Genomic DNA, 12487 nt, shown 5'->3' on the forward strand with positions numbered 1-12487 from the left:
CCACTTGCACACAACATACAGACATGATAGCGTCGGATTGTAATTTGAATATACACGAAAGCATAATTCTCTCATGCGGAAACTCAAACACAAAACCATTTTCCAGCGTTTCCATCATTCATAGAGCGGCGCGGCCGGTTCTTTGCAACACCTCCAGATGGCGCTCACCTCCGCGCCTCGCGACCCATGCGAGAGGCTACGTTTCTACCAGAAAGCTCGCCTTCGTGCACAGCGTTCGCCGCCATCGTTTCCCGGTAAACTTTACGGTTACATGAGCTGCAGTTGCCATGAAGCGTGAGAAGCAGCCAGGGATCATTGAGGGATCACGCACACAGTGGACGTTGTGCAACGCCCGTTGTCGCTCAACATCTAAAGACGGGCAGAGAGCGTGGTGTGGCATTTGGAGGTAAATGAGAGTAAGGACCAGTCGGTGACCTTCTCTAGCTTCGTCCGTTGCTTGCGCATTAAGACACCGCAGCTGGGAACGGAGCGAATGCACCCATAACCCTCGCGTGGATAAGCCTCTGGATAGAAAATGCCGTCCACGAAAGATGCCGCAGGTGCTCGGGAAGCAACGTGCTACACAGACACGCGACGCTTGGTGCCGTGTAAACAAAGCAGCGCACGTGGTCGTTGCCTTTGAGGAGTTTGAAGAATAGACGCGAAGCAGACGACACACATGTGCCAGTCAGTCGCAGGACAATGATAAAAAAAGTCCGGATTTCTTTTTTTTTTGTGTAAGTACCAATTAACTGCACGTTCTATTACGCAAAGAGTGCCAGTCGGCCAATCGAAAACTCGCTACTCTGACGTCAGAGAGGTTGCGCGCTTCCTACATTGTTTGAGTCGACCCTCACGGACATTAATGAACGTCGACTGCTTTTAGCCGGTTGAGGTGAGAGCCCACCGGGTCCACTCGGGGTGTCAGAGTGAGCGTGACTCGTTATAGGTAAGCAGCAGCGTTAAACGGTGCCCTGTTGCGAACGCACGTTCGCCGTGGGCTGTCGGAACGTGGCCGTGAATTGATCGACCTGCCGTTAGATGCAGGCGGTGGGTCGTCGTCACTTGAGCGGAGCTTTTCTGGAGGGTTCGGCTGCAGATTGCGATCACCCCGCCGAGCAGCGCGAAGCTCTCTGCGCAAAGTCGATACTGGTAGCGCCTGCTCGCCCGGCGTAAATGTGGAATTCTTTATCTCGTACATACGTTCTATAACCTGCCTCACTAAAACAGGGGAAGAAAATGTGTAAGATTGACCTAGCCTCGCCCTCCCCTGCCCCTTCCTTCCCATACGGGAAACAGTACCGAAAAAATAACACAGTCCTGCAGGCTCCTCTAAAGTCAGAATTGGAAGAGTGGAATACGCAATCGTAACCCCGAATGCGAGTGGCTATCAGCATGCGAGCGTCAGCGAAACAGCTCCAAGGCTAAATGCGCAGAAGGGACGTAATATAATGGAGCATGGGATTTTAAAAAAAATGTAGTGCAATCGAAGCCTATATTGTATTTTGGCGGTCGCATTAGGTACGACACAATAACATTTTCGGACAGACAAATACAAAGGTCTATAAACACTCGCGAGTATTTCTTTTGAGGTGGCTGCCTTGCGCGGTGGAGCAAGCGATTCGTTACACTCATCCCAAGGGAACTGCTTGGAAAGCTTACTTGTGACATGTTGGATTCGCAGACACTTCATGCTGTCATGGTACTAACGCGCTCAGTATGAGCTATAAGGCGAAAGCGCGTGGCAAAGCGGTCGTGCGTTGTAGCTGCATGCTGAGCGCGATATAGCGTACCTCACCAAGAGATGACACACAAGCAAAACCAATTGAGCAGAAATTTCAGTAACTACACACTCCTCTCTCAGGCATCGACAGGGACATCGAGTTGCGCTCATTATGTGACATATGTTTAACACTGCATCTGCACTTCCTGTGAATTTGGACACTCATTTAGTCATTAAAGGTTTGTACGTAGCTGGTTAAAGAAATTAGACAAATATAATTCAGTAAATCAAAGTTCCATAATGTTAAATGCGCTATAGAACACGTGAGAGAAATCAGGCTTGTGCGTCAAGGAACATGTTTGAAGAGTAGGGCGACAGAATTTCTACGTGACAAATCCACAGTTCAAGATAGCTTCTAAAGGAGGGTGTACAGGGTATACTGTGTATAGTCGGGCTACGCAGCGTGAAACCATCTGAAGCAAGAAGGTTTCCTGAGAACGTTTCCTCCATGTGAGTGGGACGCTGTGTTCCGTAAGATGCAACAGGTTTTTGCGACTACCTGACGCCCTGTCATCAATAACCGACCAAAGGAACATGATGTTTCTAGGGAACACTGGTCATGGATGACACTATTATTACCACAACGCTTCCTTTGTGTTCTACGATACATCTAGACAGTAGAATGAATCTGTCTCCGCTCCGATGATTGCCACTCGCACAGGTGGCCACCGCATCGCGCGAATGCCATTGCGCAAAGCTTGTCTCGTACAGGAGGACGTAAAGCCAACCGCGAAACTTTTCGGAGCACGGAATCGGCGAAAAAGTTTAATTTTCTCGAATTTCTTGCAACGAAGCTTAGATTTTTTGAAATAAATAAATAAATAAATCTTAGGTGAGCGGTGTGATTATTGTGAGGAGAATTATGCACTGCACCTCCCGTTTTGAAGGCGGGCATAAGATTACCACGAATTTTTTTTTTTTTCTGGGATACCGTGCTACGAAAACTTATGGGGTTAGAGGTATACACATGCACACCTTTGCTCGACGTCATTTCAAGGAAGAACCGTTGTCCATGCCAGAGTTAAAGAGGCTGCTTTGACAACGTGCTGTTCGCACTGGTTGAGTTCTTACACAATCACTACTAAGCACACATTCAGAGAAAAATACAAGCGTCCTCCCGAGAACGTTTCCATAGTAGCTTTCCATATAGAAGTGTGTGGCCATCATATCTCTGTCGTTTAATACGAGAGAGTCTAGTGAGTCCTGTGACCCTGCAGGTTCGCATGACCCGAAAAAGGGTCCCGAAAAGGTATGCACCACAAGCCATCTACATCACACATTGTTCCAAACAGATTTGGTGAGAAAAACATACGCTTCTCCGACGACATGTCCGCAAAGTTCTTTTCTCTCCTTTGGCGCCAAGAACAATGAATATTTCACTGATCTTGTGGTGATGTGACACGAGAATCATGAGGCAATCACCACGTGTACATGCGCGCTGAACAGTTTTAAGTAAATGACGAACCGAGGCGCACCCCATCGAGAACCGCCCACGTCACAACCTCCACTTCAGACACATTTCCAGAGAACAATCGCGGTGTTCCTCCAGAGACGTGTCTGTAAGAGCTTTCTTGATCTTGCCTAAGTTTGGTGGCAACAGAGTTTCAGTTGGTCTTTCGGTGACGCGAGCGGGAAGACATCGTGAGGCGCAGACCAAGTTCCCGGCCAGGTTTGATTGCAATGGCGGCGGGAGGGATGAGGTTTCTACAGACAATGACTCAGTCTGGCTGGTGGTGGTCGCTTCAGAAGTAGCAGTTGCGCTCCCACTTGATGGTGGGCTGAGCGTGCGGCGGTGCCACGATGGACGCCAGCGTCTCGACCTCGACCTCCGAGTAGCGGCGCGCGGGTCCCAGCGCCTTGCGCAGGGGAGCCACCTTGTGCCCGGCCACGTGCGGGTGCAGGTCTGGCGCCAGCGAGCTGGCCTCGCAGTAGGTCGAGTAGCTCTGCGACAGGCCGCGGCCGCGAGAGTAGCGGTTCGGGTTGCGCCTGATCATCGCCTGCATGTATGCGTTGCGCACCGCAGTCTGCACCTGCAAGACGGAAATGTAAGGAGAAGATGACAAAACAAAAACAAACATATTAAACTAATGATATTGTAGATAACAGGCGACAATAGGCGCAATAAGTACACGTCTGCAGCGGCACCGAAAGTTTCGCATGTTGCGCTCAACCGTAGAGTGTACAGAATACACGAGAGAACGGGATAGTGAAGCCTTTCAGCCACGTGCCTTCTTCCTCTTGCTGAGGAAGTCGAAAGCGAAAAACATTAAGAATAGCCCACGTTTAATAGTCCGATTCTATCGTGCTAAATTCGGCACTGCTTCGCTTCGGGGAGGCGGCACGAGAGTACGGTTTGCTGCCCTACACTGAGGTTAAGGAAAAGGGGGAACAGGAAGATGGAGAGAGAGAGAGAGTGGGCAATGTACGCGCACAGTAGCACACACCACAGGACTGCAATCGGTCCATTGTCCTTCAAAAATGTAGTACAGCTACATGTAGTCATTGCCCTAGGACCATTGTCCTTCAAAAATGTAGTACAGCACGAATAGCTTTCTGCGCCATAGACGGTTGTGGCCAGGGTTCAAGAATTTTTGTTTTAGGAAGTGAACTAGAGTCTAGTCGGCTTAGTGTTGTCTTGAAGAGGTGCGCTGGACGTCGCGTTGAGGGAAAGTTCAACGGCTGCTCGGTAGTTTCTTCCGACTCACAACTGTTGCACGTTGATGTATTCGCTGCTTTGAACAAGGCAGTCGCAAAACAGCCCGAGCCGGTTTTTAGTCTTACTAAGTTAATAAGAGCCCGCGCTCACAAAAACTTCTTACGGTAAAACTGTCCGTGGCAACAGATTTCAGCAAACCGCGTTTTCGGACATATTAATTAACGAAGGTGGCCGATGGCAAAGAGCACCTGCGATAGAAAAAGAATCTTCATGAATTTGGTTGCCCTTTTTACGAACAGTTATCGTGAGATATATTACTTCAGCCACTGCACGGAAAATATTACCCCGCCCTCTTTGTGTGCAGTTACCAAAAGAAAAAAAAAATGAAATCTCTTAAGAATGCGACCTGTTTCTTTTAGAGCTACCTCACAGCAATCACTGATCAACCTGTATGACTCAGAAAGCGACTGACTGCACCTTTTCTTACAAAGTGGTCTTTCTCTTAGGAGCAACGTTAATGAGAGAAAATAAAGATGCGTAAGAGACGGAGGACATACAAAGACGCCAGCAAAGGCCACTCGCATCTCTGCCAATGACACGCGTAAGGACATGTGCAAATAAGAAGCGCCAATGGCTCGATGGGGTCGAGTTTCTCGAAGGCAGCTTGCCAGCGCACTCAGCGACATTGCCAGATCTCGCTGGCACAATGCAAAGCCCCCCAACGGTGCTTCAGCTTACGTAAGTATTCGGCGGCGACGGGAATCGAATGAACGACGCTACAGACGACGAAAGTGTTGCAAAAGGGCAACCGGTCACAGCTTACGGCATTTTGACCCTTCGAGCAGTGACGTCGCCGTCTTTTTTGCATTTATGCCACACTCGTGCCTATATATATATATGAAACGCGACGAGGACAAAGGAACCGGAGGAGTGCTGCCCGACAACGACATGCGTTTGGCCCGGAATCCTGACAATAAGTCTTCTTTGGTCGTGGTATTCAGCCCCTCGGGAAAGAGTCGGCGCCGCGTAAACAGGTCCCGGGTGCCGCGTTCGACCGCTTCGCATTCGAGGAATGTAAAGGACCCGAGGCCGCGTGCGGGCAAAAGCGAAGGAGCGTGCACCTCGCGTCTCAACGGAACCGCCGGGATATGCGTCGGCTTACGATGACGTCGAAGCTGTCGCCTTCGAGGATTTCGGGGTCTTCGACCAGCTTCGGCAGCGCAATGTCCTTACTTGCCGTTTCCTCTTTGCCACTTGGCGGCCCACGCGCATGCAGCATGCAGGGGTGCCTCGACTCGTCCGAGGGGGCGCACAGAACGGTAGCGGGATCAGCGACATTCGGTGGGGCTAGCGAACTGGCACTTGTTGTGGCGGCTGCAATTCGCGTTTCTTTCTTTTGCTGCACTTGCTTTCCTTTTTCCCGTTCTAATGGGGTTAATATTGCTGCGTAGCCGTTCCAGAGCACGTTAAATATTTATGGTAGTACCACGGAGGTGCCAGTGAAAGAACTACTATAGCGCAAGTGCCATCCGTGTGCCTCCCTTGTTTTGGTCCGAGAAGCCTTAGTAATGAGATGATGGTGGCGCTCTGTATATTTCCAAGGAAGGTTCGGGTCGCGTACAGTATGGCGCGAGGATGACGCGTTGGGCGGACAGAAATGCTGAAGACACCGCGATGTCCGGACACGGCGTCAGTTCTATCCGCAGTATATACCGTACACGTAATGAATTATTACCAAACATCGCAATAAGTCAAGGGATCTCGTGGTTGGTATGCGCTTGGATATTGAGCTTCTGTAGGCCATATCGACGTGTGTCGCGACAATAGATGCCTAAAAGCAAGGTGTCTGGAACGCATAAATGAAATGGGTGAGCAGTTATCAATAACATTTGCAAATTGTTTGCGAAGAGAACATGATCATTTATGTTGTTTAAATTCCGACATCGACCTTTCGCAATGCAGTTAAGCTTGGTGGTTTTCGGTAATGTATGAGCGAACGTGGAAGGAGCAGTGTTGAAGATTCATTTTTTTTTGGCACACTAAAGGTGAGGCAGCATTCATATATATATATATATATATATATATATATATATATATATATATATATATATATATATATATATATATATATATATTTTGAATGGGCACATGAGCTTCAACAACTTTCAATTAGCGACGTCGAGAGGGTACGTCCTTCTAATAACATGCTTACTTGCGGCACTTACTCGCAACTTCCTTGCTGCGTTATAGGAGCGTTTTAATCCTTCACAAGGACACTGCTATAACGCAGCGAAGACGTTACGACCAAGTGCCGCAAATATGCATTTCAATAACATGGCCCACCCTCTCGACGTTGCTAACTAAAAGTTGTTGAAATTCGGGTGCCGTTCTGAACTATTACTATTTGAAAATGCTGCCCGTTGAGTTACGTTAGTGCACGGCGGTGCAGTTAGATGGACAGCCGAAGGGGCAACGTCTAAAGTTATGTAAAAAAAATCATCTAGGGTTTTTATTTTCCAAAACCACGATCTCATTATGAGGCACACCGTAGTGGGGGGGCTCCGGATTTTTTGTTTTCGACTAAGTGGGGTTTTTTAACGTTCACACAGTGCAGGGTACACGGGCGTTTTCACATTTCGCCCCCATCAAAATGCGGCCGCCGCGGCCGGGATTTGACACCGCGACCTCGTGCCTAGCAGCGCAACGCCAAATCCACTAAAGCATCCACAGAAGCTATGTACAAGATTAACGGACACGGCGTACGTGAAGAAGCGCCCGCTTTCACATTTCTGAAATGCCCCAACATTCCTTTTGCGAATTCGCTTTGGTTTAGTTCGCGCGCCTTTGGATATAAGGTTTCATGCAAACGGACATGCAATAGACCAGGGGAAGAATTCATAAAAGTTTTTGTTCGTAAATGCTCTTTTTCACTGTCCGACTGATTTGGCTAATGATATGTCTAGCATCAGGATTGGCTGGAATTATATCTTACGAACAATTATAACGTAAAAGCTTCTTGTGAGTACGAGCCCACAGGAACGATTCCCCAACGTTTTCGTCCGTAAGTTCTGTTTGCCATTGGCCGACAAGAACGCTCATGTGCTCAGAGTTACGTACATCTCAAAGAACCCCAGGTGGTCAAAAGTATACCGCAGCCCTCCACACCACCACCTCTCATAACCTCTACGTTGCTCTGGGAATTTAAACGCCATGAATAAATCATTAAATCGCCCTCCAGAGCCGATAAAATATGCGGCATCAATATTGGCTGACATTCCGCCCGAAGAGCATTTCTATAGTAAGAGTTCTTTGCCGAATACGGGCCCGCAACACAATTCTTCACTTACCTCCGAGTTGACGAAGCAGTAGAGGATCGAGACGGAGAGACCCTGCGGGAAAATGAGAGGAAGGAAAAGAAATGCCGGAGGTGTGAATAAACAGCGAATTACCCCGTAAACGTTAATTGGGTCTATGCTGCGCAGTAGCCTGAGGTTATTTGCAACTGCACCTAGAACGCATGGCACTGAAAGAATGCCGATTGCTTTTCGCTGCCGGCTATCGCGCGTGAGGCTTGATTTGAAAGAACGGAGATTTCGCCGACCAAGTGGCAATTGTTGCTGGGTTCCCTTTGACGGTCGTCAACGCTACAGCCGAGACTCTGCCGCAAAAAGTGAAGCGAAGAGTAAGAACAGAGATCCAACGACCGAAGTTGAGGGCGTAGGTTATACCGCATGTGTACACAAAGTGTCACACTGCCTTAAAGAGGTTGCAAACCGTCATGGTATACTTCTTGTTTTTTTTTTCTGCGCCCAACAAACTTTCTAAGCTGTGCCTTCGAGTTTGCTGTGAAAGCAGACAAAGCTGCCGCACTAGGCATGAGAAGCCTTTTGTTAAGTGCTCTGAAAAAGTTGTCTACGCCACCGCCTTGTCTTGCGGGCAGTTGTATGTCGGCCAAACCGAACGTTGCGCGAACGATCGCTTAAGGTAATATGGGCAAAAAATAAACAAGGAGGAGTACAAGGGCTCACATATGGTGGCAAGTGTTACCGCGTGTGCGTGTGACGCTCGATTTTCGGGAGACAATAATTCTGAGCAGGAGAGGTAACGCTTCATCTGGACTTGCACTGGACGCGTTTTTTGTCAAGAAGAACAAAGATCGGTGTGTCAGTCAGCCAGACTGGCATGACTTGATTCTCAGTTCGAGTTATTTCGCAACGACCTTTGGTGTAGTGCATTTATGGCGCTAATTTACTTGTTCAAGTGGCAGTCAAGGCGCACGAACAATATCATGTGGGCTTCCGTTGAGCCAAGTGATAGTTAAGAAAAGGCGCCGCTACGTATTAATCAATTGGTATAAACAACAACAACAACAACAACAACAACAACAACAACAACAACAACAAAGGGTGCTCTTTAAACTCCTGCACTTGGGTGCATCACGTTTTAACTTGACAGCGTTAAGGGCCCTGTGTCGCAGAAAATCCGGCGCCGACGTCCCGCATCCGGCGTCGACCGTTACTTCGGTAAACATCATTACGTACCACGCATACCAAACCACTCTTCTATCACTAAAATTGCTCATACCTTGTCTTTCACTCTTTACAAAGTTATTCCTCGGTATTTTGAGACCGGCAGCCCACAAACAAATGTTATATAAAAACACAACAACACACCAACAACGCATATCTCTTACGTTAGATCTTCTCAGCCTTAAGTATTGAAAGGGCGAAACAATATCAGGAGATCGAGCCAAGCAACGGTTACATAAGTACGGTTGCCGGGAAGCATGAAAAACAATCAGGGGTCTTCGAGTGCTATCGCGTTCCACCCTTACAGGCGAAGCTTAAGCACCGTCCAAATTGTTATTTCCCTTCAACAGGATTCCGGCAATTTCTAGCGAGTATTTTGGAAGGTTCGAGGAGACGAGGCAGGTACACGCGGTGTTGCAGGTTCAGCGCTCCTAAACTAGCTTGCCTAGAAAAGCTACCTACCCTGCGGCAGAGGTGTTATTTCCGCAACAGTGAACTTAGTTCAGAAGAGATTAAGAGGCTTAAAAAGCGTTCAAGGCAAAGAGACCGTGAAATGAGCTCGCTTTCTTTTCGGCAGCTTTGTATATTTTTCCTTGATTGCATTTTGTGCGAACGACACTCTCACGATTAGTGAGATGCGCGCAAAGGGATTCTGGCTCCGGAAACTGATGCCCTAAAAATATAATTTAGAAAAATACCATTAAAATATGTAAATAAGCTCAGCTGAAGGCAACAAAAGTAATCAAGAAAGTGGTCAAGTCGACAATACCGCGTTGCTCTACGTGATGGCTAGATCACAACGCTCGATATTGAAGCAACGAAAGCGCGCTTCGTAGGCCGTGCCGCAATTTTCTAGCATGCGTGACCGTGCATGTGCATTTGCCTGCGCGTATACGTATTACTCGAAAACAAACGCCATCTTCTCAAGGCTGTGACGTCACTGTATGTTCGTTTGATGATGTTCATACTTCCGAGTTGTTTTACGTATGTACGATCGTGTACTTTTTGCACATGTGCCCGCGTCCGCACGTTTGCTGGTTTGTGCTTTTGTGTTCGCGTGCCAGCTAGCTTGTAAATGTCCATATCGTAACTGCATAATCAAAATCTTTTTTTTTCCTTGAAAGCTTCTTGCACTGCAATATAATCCTTGCGTAGGAGAAGCCCATCTAATAAAAAAAGCAGTAGATGGTTTGAAGTTTTAACTTAAAGCGACGGGAAGCGAAAGACGGGAGAAGACTAGGCGTCAGCACAGCCGTTAAGTGTAGAAAAAAAATGACTTAACTAGCTCAGAACACGTCAATTGAGTCGTCATGGGCTCGACCCCCTTCTCCTCCCCCCCCCCCCCCTTTTATTTTTTGCTCTTCGTGCTTCGAGTTAGGTTTAGACGTTCTTAAGTTTATTGGGATCACGACTGTGTTATGTTTATTGGCGCTCATTGTAATGCAGACGGTGCAAGGTGTCAGCTTAGCCTGTTTGAGCAGATATTCGAAATGTGAATCGATGTAGGAGTGCCACCCTTTTATCCGCTTCCCTTTAAATAGTAATGAAATAATTTCCTTTTTTCGTACTGCGGGTTTATTAATTATCATGTAAAATGCGCTGGTTCTAAACTACTTATTTTGTTCATGCTATAATCCCTACAATCACTGACTGGTGTTCGCATGTAAATAAAGTTATACCATTTGCTAACAGAAATCTCGGTTTCTTTAAACGCCACTTACGAAAAGCTCCTCTCCACGTAAAACTACTAGCATACAAATCGTTCATCAGACCTACATTTGAATACACCTCTGCTATCTGGTGCCCGCATGAAATTTACCTCACTAACACACTTGAAGCCTTACAAAATCGCGCTATTGGGTTCATTCACTCAGCATATTCTTACGACGTCAGCGCATCATCCTTAAAAGCAGACTCCGGTTTACCAACTCTTTCATATCGCCGTCGCATCACCAGCCTATCATTAGTTCAAAATTTTTATACAATCCTCTCGCCGTCACACCAAACATTTCACTGCCGCCACGAGCATCACGTCGCAAAGGTCATTCATTAAGTGTCGCTCGACCCCAAATTAACGCGCACTGTCCCTTTCTCGTCTACTTTTTTTCCCTCGTGTAATTGTAGACGAGAACGGCCTTCCTTAGGACATCGCTGCCATCACCAGTTCATCTGGAATCACGGAAGAAGTGTCAGTGATTTTCTCGTCTTAACTAATATTGTTTTAACTATTATTGTAATCCCAACCCTTATGTAATGCCACCGTGCGGAGTCTTTAAGGAATATGATATGCGCACGCTGATTATGCATGGTTAGACCGAACGAAAGAAAAATAATTTCTGATTCTACGCCTTTCTCGCCATTAGCGAAGAAGGCGTTGTTTGACCAATTGCTATTGGTCAAACTTTTTCGGGCTGCACCCACTGTGCCTGTCTGTCACGCAACGTCACAAAGCCGCGAAAACTCACCGCGTCAAAGTGACGTGTACGTGTTGAAGACGCATTAATATGCCGAAAGAAGTTGAAAGTTTTTCTGAATATCCGGGCACTTCTCCGTTCTGAAAGGAATAGAAGACGACTACCCGCCCGATCGCTGTGGCACTCGCTACTTGGAGCTGCCGGGGAGTTTGAATTTATTTGCGTATAATAAAAGATTTTGCGTGGTCGTATAACGTTACCGATACCTATCAGCCCGTATACAACATTTTCCTGCCAACTCTACTCTGCTAAGTATCCATTTTAGTGGAATTTGAAACCTTCCGTGGTGCGCCACGCGATTTTCGCCCAGCCAGCGCAAGCTAAGTAAGGGGAAGCTGACCAATCGCAGACGCCGGCACCGCCCTCCTCACCCGGTTATGTACTTTCACTGTGCTGGCTCGGCCCCGTTGAAACTCTCCCCACTTGAGCGTGCTCCTCGCCTCTTCCCAGCCAGTTAGATAAGAAAGACTGCTCAATGTAGGCAATGCTATTCACTTTGAAAGCAAAAGAAAATGACATCCCGTAAACGAGAAGCGCATTTGATTAGACTTTTCAAACAACGCTGCTGGTTACCGCCCGGTGTTTGCGTCAGTGGTTACGTAAATTTGACGTCAGGAGATTGGAATAAAGACAGACCACAATAATTTTACGTTATAGGACCCCTGATCTGAACAGTAGCTCCAAGTTGCACATTATCTTTAAGTGCAACAAATTTCGTGCACATCCGTACAGTGAGGTCTAAATAACAGCATCTCTGCACCGTACATGCATTTGAACAGGCTGTAAATACGAGACGAAACTTCTTGTTCGTCGGTGGAAGCTACCTACTTGTCTGTGGGACTTCTACGTTCGATATAAACCACGTGTTTTGCCAGCAGGCACAAGTGCGTAGTACAGCTGCATTTCGACTACGATGGGCTCATGTACAGTCTAGCCAGCTTCGGCGTCGGAAGGATGCAGTTTTAGTTTGTTTGTAGCTTTCCTTCTTAAATTCACGTGTATTACGACTTCTAGGCCAACGACATTCTCAAGTCTTGGCGGCACT

The 12487-nt window shown here is 47.4% G+C and overlaps 1 protein-coding gene across 1 annotated transcript in view; it reads right to left on the minus strand.

Annotated features, from left to right (window-relative positions):
- Positions 1-721: 721 nt before the first annotated feature.
- The window catches only part of LOC126542176 (corticotropin-releasing factor receptor 1-like), a 318876-nt gene continuing 307110 nt past the window's right edge, over positions 722-12487 (minus strand). Inside the window, exons 10-11 of the mRNA XM_055077310.2 lie at positions 7787-7828; positions 722-3813 (exon numbers count right to left, since the gene is read on the minus strand). Coding sequence (XP_054933285.2) covers positions 3526-3813; positions 7787-7828 — 330 coding nt within the window. The 3' untranslated portion in view covers positions 722-3525. The remainder of the gene's footprint in view (positions 3814-7786; positions 7829-12487) is intronic.

The sequence above is a fragment of the Dermacentor andersoni genome, chromosome 2 (genome assembly GCF_023375885.2).
Source record: "Dermacentor andersoni chromosome 2, qqDerAnde1_hic_scaffold, whole genome shotgun sequence".
Taxonomy (NCBI): domain Eukaryota; kingdom Metazoa; phylum Arthropoda; class Arachnida; order Ixodida; family Ixodidae; genus Dermacentor; species Dermacentor andersoni.